At 38.6% G+C, this 25,379-nt stretch overlaps 1 protein-coding gene across 4 annotated transcripts in view; it reads left to right on the top strand.

Moving 5' to 3' along the window:
• NECTIN3 (nectin cell adhesion molecule 3) overlaps positions 1-24,991 on the top strand; it is a 62,216-nt gene extending 37,225 nt beyond the window's left edge. The window contains exons 5-10 of one of the 4 annotated variants that reach the window (XM_061454372.1): positions 1,267-1,418; positions 7,604-7,741; positions 12,797-12,935; positions 14,294-14,375; positions 23,405-23,467; positions 23,975-24,990. In XM_061454372.1, the coding sequence (XP_061310356.1) occupies positions 1,267-1,418; positions 7,604-7,741; positions 12,797-12,935; positions 14,294-14,375; positions 23,405-23,467; positions 23,975-24,151 (751 nt within the window). In that variant the 3' untranslated portion in view covers positions 24,152-24,990. Of the gene's footprint in view, positions 1-1,266; positions 1,419-7,603; positions 10,400-12,796; positions 12,936-14,293; positions 14,376-23,404; positions 23,468-23,974 lie in introns of those variants that run through there. The other 3 variants (XM_061454375.1, XM_061454374.1, XM_061454373.1) reach the window with 3 other exon arrangements.
• Positions 24,992-25,379: the final 388 nt, after the last annotated feature.

Here is a 25,379-nt window from a genome sequence, read left to right as displayed (position 1 = left end):
GATACTTAAATAAAAGCAAAATGGGATGCAGTGGCATGAAATTACATAGGTGTTTAATGGGCAGTTGGCAGGTCTGTTAAAATAGTTCCAATGCCTTAGCCCATCCCCTTTCTCTGTTAATGCAGTTGTTACTGCAATCACATGCAGAATGCTATAGGAAAATTAGACTTCCCCAAGTACATGATCAAGCATCAAATATATGACCAGATTTGGTTTCGCTGATATAATATAGGTGAGAAATTATGGGGACTGAGAAAAGGCAGGTTGAGAGGGAAGAAACTGCTTGAATTTAGGCTTAGAAATCGTGGTCAGTGTCCTGTAAATTAAGCGTATACAGACAGAAGTTGTAGAAGGGTTGTGGAATAGCAGGTTGGAAGGGTACCTCAAGAGTCATCTGGTCTAACCTCTTTCTTATTTGCAAAAACAGTCTAGACAAGATTACCCAGCGCCCTGTACAGATGAACCTTAAAAGTATCTAACCTGGGTGAAACCACTGTTTCCCTAGAGAGGAACTGTTCCAGTGGTTGGATCTTCTCACTGTGAAAAATGTTCCCCTTGTGTCCAACTGGAATGTCCCCAGTAGTACCCATTAGCCCTTGTCTTTTCCATGTGTCTCCTTGTTCACTCATATCGAGCTTGCTGTCTACCAGGACCCCCGCCTCTCTTTTGAGGTAGGAGTGAGCTGAAGTTAGCTCTTCTAAAATCTTCACCTTGGTACTATCCAGCTGGCTCCCAAACTCCACAGCATTGTGATCACCATAGTCAGGGTTATCACTAGCCCAGATACTACAAAGTAAGTTTTCTTTACTTGTGAGTAGCAGGTCCAAGCAAGGGCCTCATTCCTGGTTGGCACATCTAATGCCTACATGAGGAACAGTTCTCCCTGCCTATTCATTGTGAAAGCTAAACTGGATGCAAAAGAGCAGGCATATAATTGACAGCACAGTCTAAGTACTGCTTAGTTTGACCGTTACTTCTAGAGCTTGAGTTGGGTTGTCCAAGTTCTTTGAGATACTGGTTTCTGAACTGCAGTAGTGCTCATTTGTAGACTTTGTATTTTTGCTGTTATCAGCAGATTTGACGCTGAAAGGATTTGGCACAAATGTGATGCCGTATGTTCAGGTGGACACTGAGAATATCCAATGAAAGGCCACTGACTGCTGGAGCAGAGCAAAAAGTTCACTCTCTAGGCTACTGCAAATACTTTAAACTAGTTAAACTTTCAACTGGGAATCTTTATGACTGAATATAACTGTTGTGTTTTAGGTTGGATGGACAGTGGCCTGAGGGATTGCTAACTGTTAACAATACTCTGCAGTTCATCAGCCCATTGACTTACAACTACAGTGGGACTTACATCTGTAAGGTGACTAATGCCCTTGGTCAAAGAAGCGATCAGAAGACCATCTACATATTAGGTAAGTCTTACTTTCTAGCAAAGACACTATGTTAACTTGGAATTGTTTTGGCCAGTGGCTGAAACAGCAAACTGAAGAGCCAGTTGGTGTATAAAATATTTATGCCTTTAAGTTGCACGAAAAGCTATTGAAAAAATGGATTGGAGGTGTAGTAAAATTTGGGATTAAACTGACTCTTCCATAGCAGCAACACAACAGTGGAAATCCTGAAGGTTGAGGTAGTTCCCATAGTGTTTCAAAGATTACTGCTTTCTCTTGGTATGTGAATTTTGTGGGTTTTTTTCCCAGGGTTAACCTGTGTTTGGCAATGCATGCTGACCTGGATAAACAGTAACTTGTCTGTAATAAATTGCAAACACAGATGTTAGTGGGAGGGGAGCAGCTACAGTTAGAAAAAGTCAGAGGCTCTGCACTAAGGAGGTTATTTGCTTATTGCTTATTTATTATGGCTGTTTTCTCAACGTGTGTATCGTGCTCCAGTTACTCATTGTCTCCTTTTCTTGGGATGCAGATATCTATATTTAAGCATAAAATTCAGTATCTCATGCAGATGGCATGCTGGTTTACTTGGTGTAAAATGTCAAATCTGTGTGTCTGTTTGGCACCACTGCTGCTGGAAAACATCCACATGTCTATTAACACAGTGTAATTAATGTGTTACTGTGACACCTTCTTTGTGAAAGAACGGCCGTGACTTAGGATATATTTGAATAGTGCTGCACAAGTGTGAAGTAGCTCTCTGGATTTCATAATGGATTAGCTAAATTAGCTGATACCTAGCTTGATCAGTAAGTGCTAATATATTATCATTTCTTAAGGAGGATAAAAAACATGGCAAGTAAAACTTCATTCTGCTGTATGGTATTGCTGCTCTTCAGTAAGTTCTTTACATCAGTTATTCCACAATGTGAATTGTTAAGAGTATGTGTTGGCCAGTTACAGGATACAAACATGTGACTTCTTTGTAAGAGCTTAAGCTAAATATGAGCACTTGAGAGCTGAAATGAGAATGAAGACTTAAGACTAAAACTGAAAGTTCAGGATGTCTGGAGCCACATCTGTCAGAACTCACATTCGATAGGTTTATTTGCATCTTTAGAAACAGAAGATGGCATTTCAGTCAGACTGACATAACTACACTGCAAGCCATTGTGGAAAACTCATTAGTTATAATTAACTGACTACTTAATGAGCTAGTTAACTGGGAACTTCTAAATAGTTTGAGACAGTGGAATTATTTGTAACCAATCATGTAAAATTCCTGCAATTAAGACTGTTACGTGCTGCAAATTAATAAGAAAGTCATATGGTTTAGTGAGAGGTGTCCCTGCCCATGGCAGGGGGGTTGGAACTGGACTATCTTAAGGTCCTTTCCAACCCTAACTATTCTATGATTCTATAAGTTGCTTTTGGGTGCTTGGTTCTAATGCTTCCTTTCTGGAGAATTCATGGCTGTGTAAGAGTCACAAAACATTCAAAAAGGCTGTCGTGTGGTAAGAAGTATCAAGAAGTAAAAATTAATATGATAACATCATGAAATAAGTTGAAAATTTCCTGGAACATAACATTTAAATACACTTACTCAGAAAGTAACGCTACAGTTTATAGCTCTGTTCTCAGCGCTATCCCAACTATCCTAATATAAGGATATATCCTTATATAATATTATATCCTAATATGTTTTTTCAAGTCCACCACTTCTCAAGTTGTCAGTTCTATGAATATGATCTGCTGCTAGAAGAGCATGTAACTCATGCTTTTTATGACTGTCATGCATGATAATATGAGGCTATCATTTGAGTTACGTTGTTGACTAACAGACTTAAATGAACTAACAGTGGAATCATATATGATGCTTCCTAAAATGAATCAAGTTCTTGAAAAAGCAGAATAGCCATACATGCTATTCGAGCTCTGGTGATGGCTTATGTTCTGTGGGAAATGCAAGGTAACTCACTGCAGAAATAGTTATGGTGCAGTAGCTGATCTTTGGCATGGACTGGTGGATACTGTTTGTGTGCTGCTTTTCAGTTGCTCAGCAACTTTGTTTTGCTGCTTCATTGCAAATAGCAAAACTTAGCTGTTTTTAGGGAGTGCCAGAACTGGACCTGAGCTGGCAGGTTAAGAAGTAGAGCTATATTTGCACAGGGACATATCTACATGTCATGCATATGCAGGCAGATGCCTTTTACTTACTAAAATAAGTACTGCAAAGCCAACTCACTTTTGGGTTATATGTAATTGATAGTAGGTCCTTGTCTTGTAGAAGGCAGAGGAAGGGATGTGGGGCTTGAAGTCTGCATCTGAAATTGTGTGGCTTCGTTTTGTTTGTTAAAATGGGAAGAGCTAGAGTTTGTATGGTTTCAGAAGCCATGCTAGACTTTGACAGTATTAATACGTACCTTGCCAATGCTCCTTCCCTTCCAAACCTCTTGTTTCTTCTCCTTCTGTAATGCTTTTGTGACAGATTTTACCCAAAAGAGATGTGTGACAGTATTGATTTTTCATCCGTATTGCAGAGCTGGTCACGTTATCCCTGAAATAATTCCTAGCAAGCTAAATGAAAAATGGTTTGTAATGTAAAAATACTGTATTCTCTAGTGGATTTTTACAATGGTGTGTGCTTCTTGATACTAAAACAGGACTTAACCTAAAATTTTGAAGCTAGTGGTCTGGTTCTAGGGATGATCCATCCATCTCCTTGCCCATTTGTCTTTCTGACGCATGGCTTCTTGTTGGCATTGAATTCCCATGGATGCGAAGATGGGTCCTGGATATATGAATGAGGTTATACTGCAGGGAGATCGAGGCGGATAGATGTAGTGCCTGGGGACATGAGACACATCATGTGGTCAGGTATCTCTACTAAACTTCATTGTAGAAACTCATCTGCCCAAGATAAACTGTTTGTATTGCAAGAACTGGATAACTGCACTGAAAATAGTCATTTAAGGAAAAAGTAAAAATACCAGACTGAAGCTGTTGAAAGGTACCGGCTTTCATGGGGAGTGTGGAAAATAAGTTTTCCTTAAGTTAAATAAGTTGAAGTTTTCCTTCTATTGCTTAAGTGCTTTGTTTGAGAAGAAATTAGAGGTTCATGTGAAGTAAAGAGCAAATCTTGCTTCTCTTGGTAGAAAACTATAATGGGCTTTGCAACAAACTCATCATCTCTTTATATATGGAGGGAACTGATGGGTTTACTCTTTCATACCAGCAAATAGGTCTTTGCTTTCTTTGGCTGTGTCTCCTATTCCTATTTAAATGAGGTTGGTAGCCATGTAATAGCAGATAAAAATTGTTGTGGGTCTTCACTTGCTCTCATCATTACTACAGGGTATATGTAATAAGGATTTGAGCATGGTAAGGGACAGAAATGGAAATCAAGAAGCTTTTAACCTAAAGTCAGATTTTTTCAGCATTTCTGCCACTTTAGGCTCCTTGGCCTGCATGGGTACTTCAGTGTGTTGTTCTGGTTTGTGCAGCAGCACAAAACTATATTAGTGAAAAAGATGACAGCTGTTAAGCACTATATCATAAGAAGAAAGGTGAAGAAAATAGTTGGAAACTGAGGTTTTTGAGCAACTTAATATCGAAATGATGTGCCTGATATTTTGTGCAGAATGTTCAGAATTCACGTATTGGTGATGATGTGAAATGTTATAAATAGTTTGTTGAACAGACAAGAGTGGCATTTCCATAGTTTGGAGGTAATAATTGAGATGTGATTTGCAAGCAAAATGTCATGGAGTAGAGGTAAGGAACTCTGCCTCTTCAGGTCTTGATGTTTTCTGTTTGGGAAACTTGCTTGGTGCAGGGAGTTAAAAGATGGGGGGGGGAAGGACACCACCAAACACTAAAATAAAGGAACCAAATGCCAGCACCACAACAAATTGACTCCATTGAGAAAGTTCAGAAGCTAACTTCACATGAGTTGGGTTGTAATTGGCTGTATAAACAAGGAGGGGCAGTTTTGGTTTGGTCACTCTTCCAAGAATAAGAAGTACTGACAAAAATAGGTGGTAGAAGTATTCATGGTACAGGAATATATATATATATGCAACACTGATACTACATTTGCAATGGATTTGAGCAATGTTCATTAGTGCTTGTAGATAATGCAGCTGGACAGCCTGACAATTGGTGGAAGGAGCAAGTTTTGAAGGAAAAGCTTTCTGTAAAACACCGATGTATTAAGTATATTAATAAGAGTGTAATTGCCACTGTGTTTTTCACATATGTGTTTGTTAAACTTGCCAGGATGCAAATAGTGCATACTTGTGAATGGTTGTTTTATACTGTGGATATGGAGGATAGGACTTAAGACCTAATATCAGAGGGAAATAGATGGACAATTACAAAGTAGGTTTAAAAAAACCTAAGTGTATATATGGCCTGGAAGAAAATATTGCTGGTGCTCCCTGAAATTGTATCTTAAGCTAACAAATCCTATCTAAAGCAAATGCATTTTCAAGGAAAAGGGTATTGAGTTTAACTTCTTGACCTAATGGATTTGTGGGACATGGGAACCCTGGTAAACTTGGATTCCTTAATCTGTACTTCTTCGTTAAATTATTAAACTCACTTTAAATCAGTTTTTACTAAAATCATAATCTGAATTCCTCTTGTTCATTTTGGTAGTGCATCCTCCTTGTTCAGTTTTCTGTCTTCTGTCAAATTAATTTCATTTATGTATAGCTCCCTAACAAATCACCACTTTTACATAGTCAAGTAATATAATTACGTGCTTCAAAAATCTGCGTAAAACTTTACTTATGTCAAGCCTAAAATGTTGTGTTCAGCAGTGAAGTGCAGTCTGATCTGTAGTGATCATGACCATCGCAGCAATTCCATCTGTTGTGAGAGAATTGTTTGTCTGTCTCTGAGTAAGATTAAAAATCGCATTTATGAATCTTTAATGTTGGGATTTGTCCAATAACTGGAAACTTGACCTACCTCCAGTTCTGTTTTACTTTTAGTGGTGGTAAATCTAGAGTGCCTCTGCAGTACGGTAGTAGTAGTTCCATGAATCTTGCTTACGGGCATGTAACTAAATAATAAGACATAATGAGCTACTTGGCTCTCCATGTAATGTTCTCTCTAAAAGATTCAAGCTATAACAACATGTTTAGTGTTTGTTCTACTGATTTTAAAATTACATTGGGCAAGGCAAAAAAGCCTGTTTGAGTGCAGCACAGAAGTAGAAACTGGAGTTGCATGTAACACACTGTGATTGACTGGTATAATCTCGGGAGGCTTTCTGTGTCTTCAGCCCTTGGTTTCAATCTTGTCTTCAGTACAGATGCATACATATCCAGTAGACCCTAAAGAGCAAAGGAAAAAGCTGAGTGCTGGAGAAGCTTGGTAGCTGGCAGTCTCTTGTTTACGTGCATAACCTGACATGAAATCAGTTGATGTTTTATATTGACGAATTAATATGGAAACTTATTTGTGCAGGAGAGATTAAATTGCTTTTAGGAGGAATGCATAGAAAAAAAATTGATTTCTAATGTTTCAGTGGTTTTCATTTTTAAATCTCAAAAGCTCTTTGCTCAACATAAATGTTACTTTGACATTAATACATGCCATTTTAACTATGCTTCTTTCACTAATCCCCAGGTGAAGCTGAGTAAGTTGTATTAATGCAACAAGTGTTTTTGGAGAGAATAGCTTAAAAATCAGTAGTTCATGTACTGCTGACTGAGCACAAAACTCATAGTTTTTCATTCTTACTCTCAGAGCCCTGAGCAATTTCTGAAGTGGGAATAATTGACCCTGTGGCATAATAAATTATTTTGATTCAGTATTCCTAACTGCTGGCTGGAAAGGTAAAGAACCGCTTGGATTTTTCCTAACAGACAGCTTTGTTCCATGGGCGAGGTAAATAATAAACTACAGTCAACATCTGAGAAGAAAAGCTGCATCTCCTTACTTCGAGGAGGACAAGATGTCTAATTAAAGATAATCTCTTATCTCCCTGTACATCCTATTTTGCTGCAGCATAGCTCAAACCCACAATCTTCTGGCAAGTGTAAGACTTCTGGTAGAGCTGTGAACTTGAGAATGAAAAACTATTCCTGTAGAACATACCCATCAACTGCTTTCTTATAAACCCTTAACTGATTTAGCTTGCATTGACATTCTGTGCCTTTTCTGTGTCTTGTCTACTTCTTTGCTCTTTCCATTAGATCCTCCTACTACTACCACTCGACTGCCCACGGTTCCCTGGCATCCTTCGACTGATGGCATCACAGGTTTAGCAACAGAGCCTAGAATAATAGATTTCCCAACATCAACCTTGCCAGCCATGCAGGAAGACACTTGGGGTACTGTCATCGGTAGTGCGGTGGGTGGGGCGCTCTTCCTCATACTTGTCAGTGTTCTGGTTGGAATTGTCTGCTATAGGAGAAGACGGACGTTCCGTGGTGACTACTTTGCTAAGAACTACATTCCACCATCAGATATGCAGAAAGAGTCTCAAATAGATGTTCTTCAGTCAGATGATGTGGATTCTTACCCTGACAGTATAAAAAAAGAAATAAAGCATCCAATGAACAGCTTAATATCTAAAGATTATTTAGAAGACCCTGAAAAACCAGAGTGGAACAATATAGACAATATTAACAGGTACCAGGAACGTTATGAAAGACCAATGGATTACTATGAAGGTGGAACATTGGGAATGAAGTATATGGGTGGTGAATGTTACGATGACAATGAAGAAGACTTTGTTTCTCACATAGATGGCTCGGTAATATCTCGGAGGGAGTGGTATGTGTAGTAACAACTGCAAACTAAAACGTGTACCTACAGTTCATTTCATTGGGTGATCGCTTTCAGATTGTTTATACTTAACAAGAGGAAGAATAAACTTTTTGAAACTGGGTTGGTTTTTCTTTTTTCCCAAACATTTTTATATTGTGACTTGACACAATGGGAATACTGAATCTGGGGAAAATGTATTTGAGCTGCTTTCTTTCCCGATGCTGTACTACTGTTTGAGTTTTAATGCAGAGTGCTTATATTGGTCTATGTCAGAGGTAAAAAAGGCTAAATTAAAGTTGCCATCCACATTGTTTAAGAATAAAAAAATGGCTGTCTTGGCTCTCTGATTTAAAAAAAGAAGTTTACCTAAGGCAGTGATCAGATATAATCTTCTGGGGGTTTTGCTTCACAGATGAAGTGGATTACTCCAATTTAGATACCATCCATGGTAAACTTAATGCTTCTGTATAGCACATACGTTACCAATTAAAATGAGTTACAGCAGAGTCAAAGCTTTATTTTTAGGGTTTTTTTTTTGTGCACAAAAATGAATACCTCTTAGCATTTTAATGAGCCTTCTTGTAACTATGTACTTAAAAGAAGTCATTGCACTGAAACTTAGGAACAGAAATTTGAGGAGTAACTGTGTAAACAGGTCAAAGGCTACTCTTTGAATAAGATGACGAATTATTTTTTTATAGTCTTTGATTTCTAAAGCTTATGCTAGTGTCTGTGCATATACATACAGTAAGGTATTTTGTTAGGCCTGTAATTGGCAGGATGTCAAAAGTCATTCATGAATACAAGACTCTTTGCAAGTACCCAGGGTACAATTGTAGAGACCTTTTTCTGAGGCTTTGTGGGAATCTTACCAGTGAATTTGCAAGCCCAAGAACTGGACACAACTAAGAAGAAAAGTCTAATAGATTTTGGAGCTGGAGGCTATTGTGAATTTGCTTATTTACCCAGGTGCCAATAAGCGGTTGCTAGAATTTTTATTGACCAGAAGTTAAAACAGTGGTTTTACGCTGCTTCCGAATAAGTTACAATGCTTACTTTGAAGAGGGTAACTAGAATTTCAGATGATTAGTAGGGAAGTGGACACTTGCATTGCTACTTCATGTAGTTGAAAACACATTCTCTAATGCTGCAACTATAGAATCTGTGAAACGGGAGTTTATCTGAACTCTGCAGTCTGCACCACAGTGGATTTGTTTTCCCTGCAAATAATTGATACTTACTGAATGATGCATTCTTCTTTAAAATGACACTGTAGGTATTCTGTGTAGGACATCTGAAGTAGTTCTGCTTTGTCTTGAGCAGGTTCACCAAACTAGTTCTGATGACATAGCTTCAGATGAATTACACACCAATGATAAATAATAATTTGGGTAGTACATCCTTCGAAGTGCCATTGTTAGGGGTTTAGCTCGAGGAAAATGAAGCCGACAAGGCTATTAGTATTTGAAGCATGAAAAGGGACAAATCTCTGCTACCTTGGAAATAAAATAGGCTGTATAATTACAGCTGCTTTGTGAGCACTCATGCTGGAAGCTCTTTTCTATCCTCATGATCTTCGGTAGCTTAGGCCATTTAGAGCTTCACAAAAATAATTGTATTGAGCATTGTAGACAGTACACTGTGATTGCTTATGACTGCATGTCTTTAAACAAAGAGTGACAACAGCTTTATTTGAAAATCAAATGGAAAAGCATCCCTAAACAACTTAAGTTCATGTTTGGATTAATGGAGTACTGATACATGACTGACCAAAGTCTCAAGAACAATGGCAAATGATATTGTGTGTATCTGGAGTTTGAGGGCAAACGCAAAGAAAGGAGTTAAATTTCTAACAGAAGGTTCCAATCCAAATTATTTCTGGAATAAAGAGATCATACCTCTCTTCAAATAAAGAATACTTGATGTCTCATCTTTAAAAGATGGTGTTACTTAGAAATAAACAACCATAAACCTGTTCTCCACATGGGATATTTTGCTTTTGTCTCTGTGGATTTTTTTTGTTTTAATTTTTAAAAATTATATATATCTATATTTAATTCCTATGGGTTAAGAAGTTGAAATGTTTTGGAGTTGGAGTTGATAATAGGAATAGGGCTTACGCGTGTTGCAATGTTTTGTACATTATGACTGTTGTAAAAAGAATTGATTGTAAGTACAAATGGCTGTTGTGTGAATAAACTTTTTGTTACCTTCTGGAACATAGGTAGTGTACAGAAATGTTTGACAGATGCGCTCTTAAAGTTGGAGATGCAAAAGCATAATGAAACCAGAGGCTGGGTAGAAGCAACTGAAGTGTTTAAGAGGGACTTGTTAGCGTTTCCCCTTGGAGACCCTAAGCTTATGAAAGACATGTCTTCAGAAACTATATTCAGAAGTATGGAACTTGAGAGTGATAAATAGGGATAGTTGCTATCTAAACAGCTTCACTTCAGGCACAGCTGATACACTATCTGGGATTAAGAGTCTTCCAAATAAAAGTAAATACAATGGCTGTAACTCTGCTCTTGATCTATCCCCATCTATTTCTAACCAGCTCGTCTATAAATGCTGTGTAGCTGGCACCGTGGTGCTCTCTGGCTTTTTTAGCTGGGGATAGGAGGCTGGGTTTCTTCTTCTTCTTTGTTCTTCTAGGAAGACTGATGGTTTTTTGTGACGATATTTTTCCTAAAGTAATTAGGTTAAGTGAATCCTGTAGTAATTGCAGTTTAGTTCCCGTACATTATTACACTTACTGGGATATCGCTATGTTTCCTGGTGTTCAGAAGTAAATGGGGGGCTGTTGTTATCTCATCCAAAATGGGATTCAGTGGCTGATCTTTCAATGAAAGTGTGATACTTTATGATGCTTCAACATTTTAGCAAAAAAGGACTTTGAAAATGAGTGTGAGACAGTCAAGGAAATCTTCTGGTACAGTCACAAGAGCAAAGCATCTTCACGAATCTGGACCTGACAGGGTATATTAGTTATCTACAACTTTCTTATTTAAGCAGGAGGACACTTATGTAAACTACACTGAAGCCAATGCAGTGGTTAAGTGAGTTTTCTGCTGACTCGTGCTTCTTACACGTATAGATCGGTATCTGATAGCCAACGGAGCTTATGTCAAGAAAGCTGTTTTGTAAAGGTGGTGTGTTACATTAGTCTTCTAGAGTGGATTACCTTCCTGCAAGTTGTTAATCTATCACTTTATCCCTTAAAGAAAGTCACCAAAAAATGTTTATTTCAGTTTTGTTCAAGGTACCTAATCATACTTACATGAGCAATTGCAGGGGAGTATTGCTGTCAGGTCTTTCATATGCAGCAAGAGGACAGAAATCCCTTTATCAGATTGGAATTAAGGTGGTTTGGGTTTGTTTTTTGTTGTTGTTTTAATTTGTTTTAAATGAGGCATGAGAAGATGATGATTTTGTCCAGCTCTCCAGCATACAAAAGAAATAGCACTAGAATGATTAATAATTGATAAAACATACTGCATAGTGTTAGGGTTTTTGACCTTAAGATTTCATCTGGTAAGATATTCCATGGAGGATGGTTGTGTGGTATTTGGAGAGAGGCAGTGTGTGATTATTTCTTAGAGGAAATAGCTGAAGTAAACTGCATTAGAGATGTTACAAGTACAGAGCTATGTTAATTTTTAGCTTCTTTGCTATTACATTTCTGATCAAGTAATTACTGTAGGTCAGAGTAATATTTCTGTATGCTACCTATATTTTATGGGTAAAACCAATTTTTTTGATAAGCCTGTTGGTGGAGGTTTGGAACATTGTGATTGGTAATACTGACTTAAAGTATGCTAGTAGGTTTCGTAGTCAAGATTTCAACTTTCTGAATCCCTAGTACAGCAAAGTGGTTGACCTTTACAGATTGACATGCGTTAGCTCTACATAGGAGTTATTGAACATTAGGTTTGACAATGCTGAGGTTAAAGGACAAACTCTTTTCTAAAGAAAGCAACTAAACAAAAGCCAACCACCAACAAAAATATAAAGAACAGAACAATTTTTCTCTCTTTCTTTCTCCCCTTCCCCTGCTCAGTTAAAATTCATTTGTAAAGATGACTGTTTCTTATGGCTTAAAGTGTGAAGTCCCGGGGATCATAGATGGCTTTAGGGGTTGTTTTGATAACTGTAAGTCCAGTATTAGTGATTTTGTGTTCATTGCCCCTGGTAGTGTATCTTTTATCCTCTGATTTTAAGTTTCCCTTTTTCCTTTCTGCAGACTTCAGTGGCTCTAAATAAAGATGGCAAATAAAGCCATAGTTATCTATCATTTTGAATTACTTGCTCTTGTAAGTGCAAAGCGTGTGTGCTGGAACTTCATCTTCCCCTGAAATTGAAATTAAAATGCATGCAGGTAGTATTTATTAAAGATAGCTAATGACATTTTTGAAATGATACTGAGGATTCATGAGCTCTCTCATTACAAGCACTTCTTTAATTGGGTGACCAGAGCCAATATTGCAAGAATGCTAGTGCAGGACAAGGCTTTCTGTTTGGTCATGGAAGGAAGAAACAGAGCAATGCTGAAATAGTTTATCTGGGTATTGAAGGCATGTGAACTTCTTGAAGGTGTAATCTATGCTATCACATTGCAGATGTGCCATTTAAGCAGACCTCTTCTGTTGCTGTAGCAGGGGCTGTGATTGGAGCAGTCCTTGCTCTTTTTATCATTACCATCTTTGTGACAGTGCTACTGACCCCAAGGAAAAAAAGGCCATCTTACCTTGACAAAGTGTGAGTATGTGTTGGATTTTACGTTTTATTTAATTGAAAGCAATAAGCATAAAGCCTTTGTTCTATGCAGGTATTTCAACGTCAGAGTTTACTTAGCAGCTGTTCAGCTGTCATCATTTTAGGCTGCAGTTTTGGAGTAGAAATTTGGTTTATGAAAAAAGAAATGAGGAGGCTAGGCGTGATTTCAGAGGTAATGCAATTCTTCATCTCTTCAGAAGTTTGTTGAGTGTTTTTTAATGAAAAGTGATAATCAGTTAAACTGGAGGGCACAGGAGAGATCTGTCTTGACTGGTGCCACAGACTGCTAGCTTATTGTAAAAGTAGGTTTAACGTAAGAGCAGGTTGACCGTGCTTTGCAGCAGTAAAGGTCCACAAAGATACGTAAAGTGAAACGAGCACCCATAGATGCGTGCTTAGAAATGACTGCCTCAGCGTGCTTTCTGGCGTGTTGGTTTTTGGAGTCTGTGGTTTACTTTAAGCATCCGATATAGTCAAACGAAACCAAGTAAACAAAGCAAGTCTGAAAAGGTTTCATCAGTTCAAGTCAATGATGTCTAGACCCTGTTTGGAACAGTCATAAAGAGTTACAATGGCTTTGAATATCTGCAAATACAAGTCTTTTCACACATACCCTATACTGGTAACACTTAAACTGAGTGAGGAAGAAAATGTCTGTCATGTCTGTATGTACTTAATAAGGAGTATAGAATAAGAATAAAAAAACTTTCAACATTGAGCATAAAGTAAATTGGAGCACTTGAATCTCGAGCTAGCAAGATGAGTCAAGTGTTTTCCTACAACTGAGTCATTGTTAGAAATGCTGGTTTCTGCTTTGTTTCTCTTACATTCTGTAGCTGAAGCATAATTATATGAATTGTTTTAAACCTTCTCATTCTTTTAGAGCCATTTGCTTTCACTGAGAAAGTTACAATAGAGAAGTCTTGTATGTCTGAATTAATTGTGAGGCTTTCTCGAAGACTTTGCAAGGGAAGACTGTAGCAGTAAATGTTGGTATCTCATAACCTAGAAATAACAATAGATACCAGTAGTCCCTAATTCTGCTTGGGGGGGGGGGGGGGGGGGGGGTGGTGGTGGTGAGGGGAGGTTCAGTCTTCTTCACACCTCACAGGGTAAATAACAAGTTATGGGTGGTGCTTTTCTACAAAGAGTATGTGGCTGAATCATTGCCAGTGGTGGATGTGTTAACATTACAGTATTTCATAGGTGTCATTGCTGACTGAAAGGTGTATGTCCCCGAATGTTGCGTGTCGGATGATCTGCCAGCTGAAATAAATAGTCTCTGCCCATTCAGTTGGACTTGGCAAACATGGCATGTCCTGTTTCATTCTTTACTGCAGGATTGATCTTCCACCCACTCACAAACCATCTTCAAATGAGGAAAGAGCGTTCTCTGTACCACAGAAAGAAGCCATGCTTCAGGTGAGTAAACAGTTATATATATCTTAAATTGAGGTAGGTGAAGTGTTACTTTGTCATATTAGTTTAGTCTGATTTTGCCTTTCTAGTCATGTATTTCTATCCTTGGTTTGTAACCAAGAGATTTCCCTCTTTATGTAGTATCTGAATCTTAGTTCCATGGTGTTAGTTGTCCTTAAAGGTCAGGAAACTGGTAGATAGATCCTCTCTGTATCTCTTATAGTGCTCCTCCTGAATTAGAAAACACTATAGTTTGATTTCTGTGGTGATTAAAAGAATATACATAGCTTTATAAAGCTGTCTTCATGTGGGGGGAACAAATAGAGTTGGTAAACTTAAGTGACTTCAGCAGCATCATCTTTGCTAGCAACAGCTGTCATTCCTCTAAGCTGTTAAAGTTTGTGTGGATCGTAGGATCATAGAGGTGATACTGGAAAGCTAATTTTAGCAAATGAGGAATTTAAGTGGGGAACAGGGAAGGATAAGACTGCTTTTCTTAGCTACAGCATGGTCTTGTGCTGCGTTGTACTGCTCGTGAAGCTCCAGGTGAATTCAGAAGGCTGCTTCTATATTAGACAGCACAGAAGGGATCTGTTCAAGGGAGGCAAGCTTTGATTAACAGCACTGATTGTTGCACTATGTATAGTAAACTAGTCTGTTTGTGAACACTGTGATGCTGACTGGAGCCCTTAAAGTGTGTGTGTAGGGGTTGTATATATTAAATCAGTCAGTCTGATTATTTTCTATTATTCCTGCTTACGCTGAAGAAAACATTAATCACCTATCGGTATTACTGAGAATTAGATTGTAATTGTTCCTAATGGGATTCTTGTTTCATGTTGAGTAGCTTGTATAAATAATGTGATTCTAATAACTTGTGCTGAATTAAAAGACTGAGGTAATCCAGGCAGTCGTTTGTTAATACCAGGTAGTGGATTTGCAGTAAACCGGTGTATCTGCACAGCTTTAAGGACCACAGAAGCCTTTTTTTCTTACAGAGGGATGCCCTAGGAATAAAAATTCTTTACCCACCTTAAAGACAGATTTTGATGGAGTTCTTAGTAATGCTGAAAATACTCTTGTAGATTTTCTGAATTGATTGCTGATTACTAAAGCTCAGTTGCTGATAGAAGCTTTCCTCTATCTCATGACAGTAATGTATGAAAAAAATGTTGTGTATTACATTGAGTAATGCTTGCTTATCTTGTTGCTGAATGAAACACGAAACTTTGGAGATCTGTTGCTACTTTTAGTAGCAACATGATAATTATAACGTTATGAAGGTATAAAGCGTTTGGTTGGGAAAAAGTATGATAGGTTTTTGTTTTCTGATCTTGGAGGTGGTACAGCACCTAAGGTAACACAAAAGGAAATGCTTTTCTGTGCTCAGGCCGGGCAGCTTGTGCTAACTCTGTAGTAACTCTTCTGTCACTACAGTACTTGACAAATGCATTATCAGTGAATCATGCTTCTGCCAAAACATTGCTGTGCTTTAGCTGCTGTGGTAAAAGATTATCTTGCTTATAGAATCAGAAGATAGTGACTATTGTGTTATTTGTGCATCTGTAGTGTCGCTACATGGCAAAATGACAGCGAAAGGAAATGCAATTATTTACCCTTTACTGGGTTACTTATGAAGTGTATACCTTATTGTTTTCCTCTTTGGAACTCTGCTGTCATTGAATTCTTTCTTGGTTTTGCTTACTGTGGCTTCTCTTAGTACTTACGAACTAAGAAAAGCTAAAGCTGACTGTAGTCTTTGTTTAGCATAAAATATAATTGGTTATCTAAACATTTTATAAATAGAGGAAAATCCCTAACCAGACTGAACCACATACTCCCTTCTCTCAAACTGGATAAAGGCAGTTCTAAGTTGGTTTGGGTGGCAAAGGATACGGTTCTTTTCCAGGTTTGATGCTAACTATGCTTTATTTAAAAAGAATGGCATAATGTTGTTAGTGTACCTGTTATTTTTTACTTCTGTGGAACTCCGAATCTGAGAGAACTGGAGCCCGAGTCGTCTTATCCGATACTACCTATAATCAACGTGTGCTCTCTCATGCTTGAGGCAAGAGCCTCTGCTTTATCTAACACAAGTGTCAAAGTGCTAGCTTTAGTCAGGGAGTGCTTGGTTGCATTGTTTTGGTGTAGTAAGCCACCACTTGAGTAAGCAAACTAGCAGCCTGTCACTGTGTTTAGTGCTGTTAGACTGAAAGTCTGTACTGGCCTTGTAATTCATATTCCAGACAGCATTGTTTAGTCATACATGAGAAGCAAACTCATGAGCACCTCTCTAGATCAGACATAAGGTTCTGGTAACACTGAAAAGAAATGCAGGTGAAGTATCACTGCATCTTCAACAGCAACAGATGATAAAATTCAACCTGAGTGGAAATGATAGGCTGCATGAAGGGGCAGAGTTAAAGGGGAATTATTATAAATGGTGTCTTTGTATACCCAAATAACTGAGGGTTGAAAATGGGTAGATTAAATTTAATTGTGGTAAGTTGCTATATGTAATGTGCAAATATTCCAATCAGGTACTGTTCCAATCATGCACAGAAGCTTTCTTGGTTCTTGCTAAGCATTCCAAGTGCAATTGAAAAAGCTGAAATTCTCCAGTGCCAGCAATCCATATTTAAGTAGATGTTACCCATATCTGAGTAGATGGGTGTTGGTATTAAAATGAAGGGGGATGTTGTAGACATTTGATATTACTGAGTAGCTAATGACATTTATAGTTACTCCTTCCTACTTGGAAGCTTTAAGTATACTTTAAGTATATGCTAATGTTAAATAATAAGCTACATGTTTGTAAAAGTACCGGGAACCTGAGTACTCCTAATAGTTTCTGTGTACTGCTATTTGCAGATGCCCATTTATGTTTTAATTGAATCACTTGAGAATTGAGTGGATCCGGTTTACTTATGGCCCTGCAAGTATGAGGCAAAAGTCCAAAGCATAGGACTATTAAGTGGAACAAAAGGAAAATTGCAGTGCAAATAGTTTTATTTACTGTCAAGATTGTAGGTCCATCTTTGCTGATGTTTTTAGCAACAAATCTATAGCTTTTGTCAGGTAGCTTTTTAATAATCACTGTCATAGAAACACTGTTCTGTTACTCTGAACTACTTTTCCCATGTTACGTTAAAGAGCAGTGAGCAGCCTGAAGGCTGGGTCTTTGTTGAGAGGGGAATCTCCGCTTGGCAACCGAGTTCTGGAGCAAATCGAGAGGAAGCTGAACAATGGAGCCATTCCAGTGGCTTAAATAGGAATTCCTCTGTTGCATAATATTTATAAGAGGAGTGGAAGGAGAGATGCTAATTTAGGGTATTGTTAGAGTTAGTTTCATTAACTGAGAGGAGAAATACAGCCCAGTAGGTAATTCTAGCTGTGAGAAGACTGACTTTAGGGTTGCCATGTTAAGAATACCTTATATATTTAGCTAAGCAACCCTGGCGTATTCTAAAGATCTTTAATGGTAACATTTGTATTCCTGTTCAAAACAGAAAAGATTGGTGTTTTAAACCCAGATGGCGACTAAATACCATGCAGCCGTTTGTCACCCCCTGCCTCTTTTTCCCTCCCTGGGCAGGATGGGGAGGAGAATCAAGAGAATGCCAAAACTGCGGGTTGAAAAAGAGAACAGTTTAATAATGAAAATGAAGTACAATATTATAATAATAAGGGGAATAACAGAGAGAGAGAGAGAGATAAAAGTGAGGAGAGGAAAGGAAAACAAAAGCAATAAACAGAAGTGATGCACAAAGCAATTGCTGACCACCCACTGGCCGATATGGAGCAGTGATTGGTACCTTCCAGGTGACTCCCCCCAGCTTACACACTGGCTGTGGTATGGAATACCCCTTTGGCTAGTTTGGGTCCGGTGTCTTGTCTGCTTCCACTCAGCTTCTTGTGCTCCTCCTCACTGGCAGAGCATGAGACTGAAAAGACTTTGATCAGGGTAAGTGCTACAGAGCAGCAACTAAAACGTTAGTCTGTCATCAGTGTTGTTCCCAGACTAAAGCCAAAACACAGCACAGCACCAGCTACTAGGAAGAAAATTAACTCTATCCCAGACAAAACAAGGACAAAGATGATGGTGAAATTGTATTAGCACAGTTAAAAACATATATCACCGTTTACTGAATGGTGATATTTCTGAAACGGATTTGGAAAGATCACCCTCACTACTCTTAAACCTAGCGTAATATTGATACGTTTTATATTATGGATGTCTTATACTCTTCTAATTCTTTTGCTAGTGGTCTTGATACAGGTGGGAACGTCTCTTCCTTGGTGAAAAAGGAAGCATTATTGTTATAATTTGCCTTAGACTGGAGAGCTGTAAACAGCTCATCAGTAGTGATAAAGGATCTTACGGGGTTGGGGAGGGAGAAGAGGAAGGAACCCTACCACACAAACCCCACATTAACTAGATAGGGACCAAAATGAGGCATGAGCTTTTTGTCAGTTGACACTTTTGTAATAGGGTTTCTAAACTGAAGAGGATGAGAAAATAAAAGATGAAGATGTTGGCAAGAGAATTGCTTCAGGCTTTTAAAGGAATAATTGAGAAGGAGCGTCTTTAGAGTAAAAATGCTTTTATGAAACTCTGCAGAATGGAAAAGGTAAGACAGTGCAAACTATTGTAAGCATCAGTGCACAAAGCCCCACATACACTGTATCCTCCTGCACAGAAACACTGTAGCTGAGCACCAGTTTTCTTTGATAGAACCTCATGATTTTAGTTCAATCACTTGCTGGCAGTAAACTCCTTTCTCTAGAAAAGGTGGTGTGTTCTTATGCCATGTGAGATGATTTCCTTTGTCTCTAGGTTTAGCTGAATAAATGAACCCACTGGAATTTCCTTGTTCTAGTTTACAGTGTTTGCCTAAATCATGTTTAAGTCCACCGACGGTAGAAATTCTTGAGCAGGCAGATTTATTTGCTCACAGAACAGTAGCCTTTGGTGATGATAGGACAAGGGGTAACGGGTTAAAACTTAAACAGGGGAAGTTTAGATTGGATGCAAGGAAGAGGTTCTTTACTGTAAGGGTGCTGAGGCACTGGAATGGGTTGCCCAGGGAGGTTGTGAATGCTCCATCCCTGGCAGTGTTCAAAGCCAGGCTGGACAGAGCCTTGGGTGCCATGGTTTAGTGCACCCAAGGTGTCCCTGCCCATGGGATGATTCAGTAGGGTAAGCTGTATCCCAAATGATAATTCTCAGGTAGCATTGCTTGGTGTGATTAAAATCAGCCATGCTTTAAGTCAGGCAGCTGGTGATTAAATGCATGTTTGGAAATAGCCCATTTTGCTAACAAAAGTACTCCCATCACAACAGTGCGAAAGACCCTTTCTTTTATAAAAGGGGGAGGGTTTGAATCTTCTGTGTTAAGTAACTTACACTATAATCAGCATAATGTATAGCTCTGTCTAATCTGAAAATGGAGATCAAAACAGATCCCTCTGACAGGAAGCTGACTCAATTGTAGGAAGGTTTACTCCTGATGAGGAAGTGTGTTCTAAATCTTCCCCTGCAATTAAATGCCTTTATTTGCAGAGATTCAAATGTATAGTTGCAGTAGAGTTTTTCTTTTTTAAAGCTATGATTAAGAAGGGAATGGAAAGTGGAACATTTAGATACTCTCTGCCATTTTTTGTAGAGTTTAAAACCATAAATGCCTAATAAAGAACTGACTTCCTTGGGATTTGAAAACGTGTTTGAGTGTGCTCGGTGTAGTGTGTGCAGTGTATTCATTAGATGGAGCTCAGAAGAAAGGCAAGGAAGCATTTCTTCCTGAAAGATATAGTCAAATTAGAGGTGAGTATATAAACATGCACGAAATGGAAAGTTGTATTTCCTTTAATGGTTTTGTAAGTTAACTTGAGTTTCAGTTCAGCTGTTTGGAAGGCTCTTGTATTGTTTGTCCTTGAAGGTAACAGCTCTGTGCTCTTGTGCTTTGGTAGGTTGTTTTGGGGAAAATGAGAGGGGTAGTTCAGGCCTGGGCTCTTTTGCTTAGTTGGAATTCTGAGTTATGTTGTATGTTCAAGATGAGTACATAAGGTGATGGGTGCTGTAGCTATTGTTTGCATAGAAATAATTCAGCAGTTTATGTGGGCAGGCAGGTGATGAAAATGATGACCTGTTTGGTATAAGTAGTGAAGAAAAACTATGTCCATCTATTCTCACTCTGAATAGGGTTATTTATGAACACTGTATACAGTGTAGCTTGTTTGTATTTGATTTTGACATGAGCCCTGTTACAGAAGGAACTCTTCATGATGTATTGGGTCTTTACTAGCTTTGATTGATGGTTTTTCTTCATGCTGTTGCTCTTAATGCAGTGCGGTTGTCCTGTCTTTGGAAACAATTACAGGCACCATATGTTTGTCCACTTTTTGTCTTCCATTTTGTCATATAATCTCATAACTGTTCAGGCTGTGTTCTGCTTGTCAATAAAGCTTCACCTTTCTAGTCATCATTCTGATATTTCTTAGACCAGTGTCTGCATAACCTCAAGGTACATCTTTGTTCCTTTTGGCTGTACCAGAGCCTGGTGTCTTCAGCTGCTATAATGTTACTTCCAGTTTGTTGCCTTCTTGGTCACCTGGAGATTGCTGATGGCAAAGTAATGGTAGAGGTATGAAATTGGCTAGTGACAGACTGGAGTTAAAACAAGCAGTATTAAGCTACAGTTGTCTGTTTTCTGAATAAATCCGATACCTAGGCAATGAGGACTCCCTGTACTTGACCCAGATATACTTAGTTGGAAGTCTATGAAGAAAGCTTCTTAAACTTACCATCTTTACATAGCTTAAATGGGAATTACTGGTTTTTGAGGAGTTTTGCTTTTTTTTCCAAACCAATTCCAGATGGTTTTAGAGTGTTGATTCTTTGCTTAGAAGGAAGATGATTGAGGAAGCAGAATGGGTTGGAGGTCTTGAGATTTACAGAATAAAGTTTAAGTTGGTGGAGGAAACTACTTAGTTGAGAAGTGTTGCTAGTGGATCGCGAGTCAAGCAGTGAAAGTCCCAAGATACCATTAGGGAGAGACCTGAACAGCTTTCCAGTATCTGAAGGGGGCCTATAGGGATGCTGGGGAGGGACTCTTCATTAGGGACTGTAGTGACAGGACAAAGGGTAACGGGTTAAAACTTAAACAAGGGAAGTTTAGATTGGATATAAGGAGGAAATTCTTTCCTGTTAGGGTGGTGAGGCACTGGAATGGGTTGCCCAGGGAGGTTGTGAATGCTCCATCCCTGGCAGTGTTCAAGACCAGGTTGGACAAGGCCTTGGGTGCCATGGTTTAGTGTGAGGTGTCCCTGCCCATGGCAGGGGGGGTGGAACTGGATGATCTTAAGGTCCTTTCCAACCCTAACTATTCTATGATGATTCTATGAGCAACACCTAGGTGCCTCTTGTCTCCCATTGGATCAGTGTGGTGAAACTCAGATAAATGTTTATTCTTGTCTTTCAGAAGCTGCCAAATTTACCATAGCCTGTCTTTATGTACTTGTCATTTTACTGACATGCATTTGTTCTCTCAAACTGAGGGCTAACACAAGCACTTCTGTCAGGCCAAAGCATAGTCATGCTGTTGGGGATATCGGTGTTCACTATGTGTGTTCAGGCTCAATGCATTAGCTCATAAAGCTGCCACAGTTTTGTTTGGAAATATAAGAGGTATAAGTAGGGCAGAGAGCCATGGCTATCTAAGACTACCTGAGAACATCTCTTTTTAGTATGGAGCTTCTCCAAGACCTGACTGAAGAGTTAAGGGGTAGAGATATCTCAAATGCTTTTGGTCACTAGGTTGCTGTGAGATTGAAGACTTTCGTTATTCCAATAGCTGTGTGATGCTAATGAGTTTTGAAACTTAGTGTTAAAGACTCAGTAAAACTATATTGATCTTGGTGGTGTGACTCTTCTTGGGGAACTAAGACAGGGCTAGTAACTGCAGAATAAATTGGCTTTCTAAGACTAGGAGAGGGAATTGGGTGGCAGGACCCATCTGGTGAGTAAGTTGGGTTTTTTCCTATGTTAACATAGCCAGTGTTGCACAAGACTAATGGGCTTAATGAATCAAGCAGTGGACTCCTATGTGAGTTGCAGAAGAACTTCCTGCTGATATGGCTATGGTTTAATTAGCAAGCCATGCTGAACAGCAGGAGCAGACCTGCAGTTGTCATTAAGATGCGGAGTGTTCATGCTATATGTTTGGGAGGATTTTGATTGCTATTAGCTCTTGTCCTGTCCCCTGGATACAATGCCAGTTAGTTCCTGATGTGCATCTAGCTATCAGGGTTTTCAGGACCTCCAAAACAATGCTTTGGAGAGATAAACTTTGAGGAACAGGTTTTAGGCCTCACTTAAAAAGCTAATGGTAAAACGTGTAGGAAATGTGGGCTGTCAGTTGGAAAATCCATCAGCAGAACAGACTGGGTTCGACAGTCTGTAAGTGCATCTATGCTGCTTTAATTAATAAGGGCAAAATTAAATCAGTTCAGTTGTACTGAAGAGCAATTACTTTCATTTGTTTAGCGTACTCTCATTACAAATGTTTACTTGTTCAGTGGGAAGTACTGTGTTCAATGTTATCAAATTAAGAAACAAATACTCCCTTCTACTCTCGGTAGCGTACAAGTGAATTCCTTCTCTGTTAAATACATCAGTGCAATATCAGACCCAGCATTTATCCGTATGATGCGTGTGGTAACTGTGAACTGATTTTTGCTTTTCCTTTGGTTTTAACCCGTGGTTCATCTAAAATCGGTCCTGTTAAAATAAAGCTTTTTAATTTTCCTCAACCATGCTTATGCTGAAATAAAATGGCAAACTCAAACGTGCAAATAACACTTCTCAAATTGACAATAGGTTCTTTTTTTCCAGCAGAGGTTAGCTTGTAAGTGTTCCTATTAGTCGTCAGTTCAGGCGCTTCACGCATGGTGGCTGGCATTTCTGTATGAACTGAACCTGTTCTGCGGTGTTGAATTTTGACTTGCTTCCACTGTAACTTCTCTCATTTCAGAAAGAAAGTTTTGCTTTGCAAAGCCAGTACAGAGAAAAGGATACTGGAAACTTTGAGCACATGGTAAATAAGATGCTGTGAATTCCTGATACAAGCTTTGATTTCATCTTGTTTCTTACAAGAAGCTTATAAGGATGCCTTTCATAAAGAGATATTATAAATATTTGTCCATGCTAGTCAGTAACTGTTGGGTGTGTGGGTTTGTTATGCATGAAGTGGGAAGTACCTAGGTAGTTTTGCTGACTAATACATTAAACACTATATCTCTGTAGGTTTTGTTGAATAAAATGTCAGCGTTTCTGTGCTTTATCTTCATAGTTTTGATTTGCTTTTTAGATTTATTGAGCCTTAAAATCTAACTTTGAACAAACGTTTGGGGTTAACTCTGAGTAGCTACTAATGCTTTTGTCATGTCTGTTAGTGAATGTGCTTTTTAAGTTCATAGTCCTTGATTCATAGGGCCATTTTACAGATCATGCACCTTCTGTTTTGCTTCACGCTTTAACAAAACCAGGAATTGCAGATTCTATACATGAACTACGAAACTGATTACTTCTTGTGTGTGTTTAGAACGTTGTGAATGGAAGACAACTTACTTGTGAGGCTGAAGAGCCACAGGAAGAAGAAGGCATTCAGCATATGTATCCTGTTTATCAGCAAACGTACTACAAAAATTGGAGCAGCAGATACCCGGATAACTCAGGACCTGGAAGAGTCTACATCAATCCAAGGGAGCATTATGTATGATTCTGTACCCAGATGTCTTTAACTCTTAAGATATTAAGAGGAGTTTTTAATACCTGTTGACAGTATGCCCAGTGTGTCTTGTAGGCTTTCATCTCTGAAATAAGTCTTTTTGTTTTTTTTTCCTGTGGGAACAAATTGCATAGAGAATTTTATATAGATAAACCCTATGGAATTTGAAACTTTACTTGCTTCTAGCCTTTGGTATGCGTTTGTAGTTATATCAGCCTGCCAAAAGAGGAGAGCCATTTAGCTTTATTAACCTTTATAGTCATAAGATGTATAAACTTGATGAATTGGTTGACACAGGCCAAAATGTAGTTAAGCTGTTTCCCTGGTTATTTCTGGGAGCATTCTCTCTCTGAATGGATACTTTACAATAACCTATGTAAAACTATGTCAAAGTAAGTAAATATGAGCAAGACAGCTGAACCCTTGGTGACATAATCACTCTCAGCTGAGTACTTTTCACATCTTAGAACGCTTGGGATAATTGTCATTTTGACTGGCATTAGCTATTGATTTCTCAACTAGCTCTACCTCTCCCAGTCAAATGAGCAACTAGACTACCTCTCAAATACTTTGTTTCATAAGTTGTGTGTCTTCCCACCTTGTGAAAAGTGAAGCAATTTCCTTGCATCAGAAACTATTCTGTTTTATATTGATCCTGGAGGTTATTTGACATTACTTGTTGGTTGTAGTTGTGCAGTAGCTCTTGCTTGAAACTTTGCTGTAGGAAGTAGATGACTAGACAGACAAAACTTCCTAAGAGAGTCTTAGGTATAGCTGCATCTTGCCTACAAATTGCTGTTTAGCTGTTTTTCCCGTATTAAATCTAGGTTACTCCCATAGTAACTCCCATAGTAACTTAAAGTGTTACTCCCTTATTAAATTTTGCAGACTTGGTAATAAATACACTTCACATTCTTTGGTTTCTTCTCAGTTACAATAAAACTGCCTGTGATGTGTTCTTACATCTTAGCAAGACAAGGAAAACTTGAGTAGACTGTGAGTAGTTTTCAACACTGTCCTTTAATCTTAACCGGTAGTGTGGGTAACTGGAGAATGGCCTGGTGTTACCAGTGCTAACATTATCCCATGTGAACTTTTGAGTATGGAGTGATGGTTGAAAAATGTGCTCAGGACCTTTTTATAAAAACAAAGTTTTCCTTTGGAGCAAAAAGTAAATGTTTGACAAATAAAATAATGTGTATTCTGAAATGAGCTTTAC

Source organism: Pezoporus flaviventris, unplaced genomic scaffold (genome assembly GCF_033815535.1).
Source record: "Pezoporus flaviventris isolate CSIRO_AGI_PZ_B2104156 unplaced genomic scaffold, CSIRO_AGI_Pfla_v1 ptg000015l, whole genome shotgun sequence".
Classification (NCBI taxonomy): Eukaryota; Metazoa; Chordata; class Aves; order Psittaciformes; family Psittacidae; genus Pezoporus; species Pezoporus flaviventris.
The sequence above is the reverse complement of the archived record's forward strand: the minus strand, read 5'-3'. Positions and strand labels throughout refer to the sequence as shown.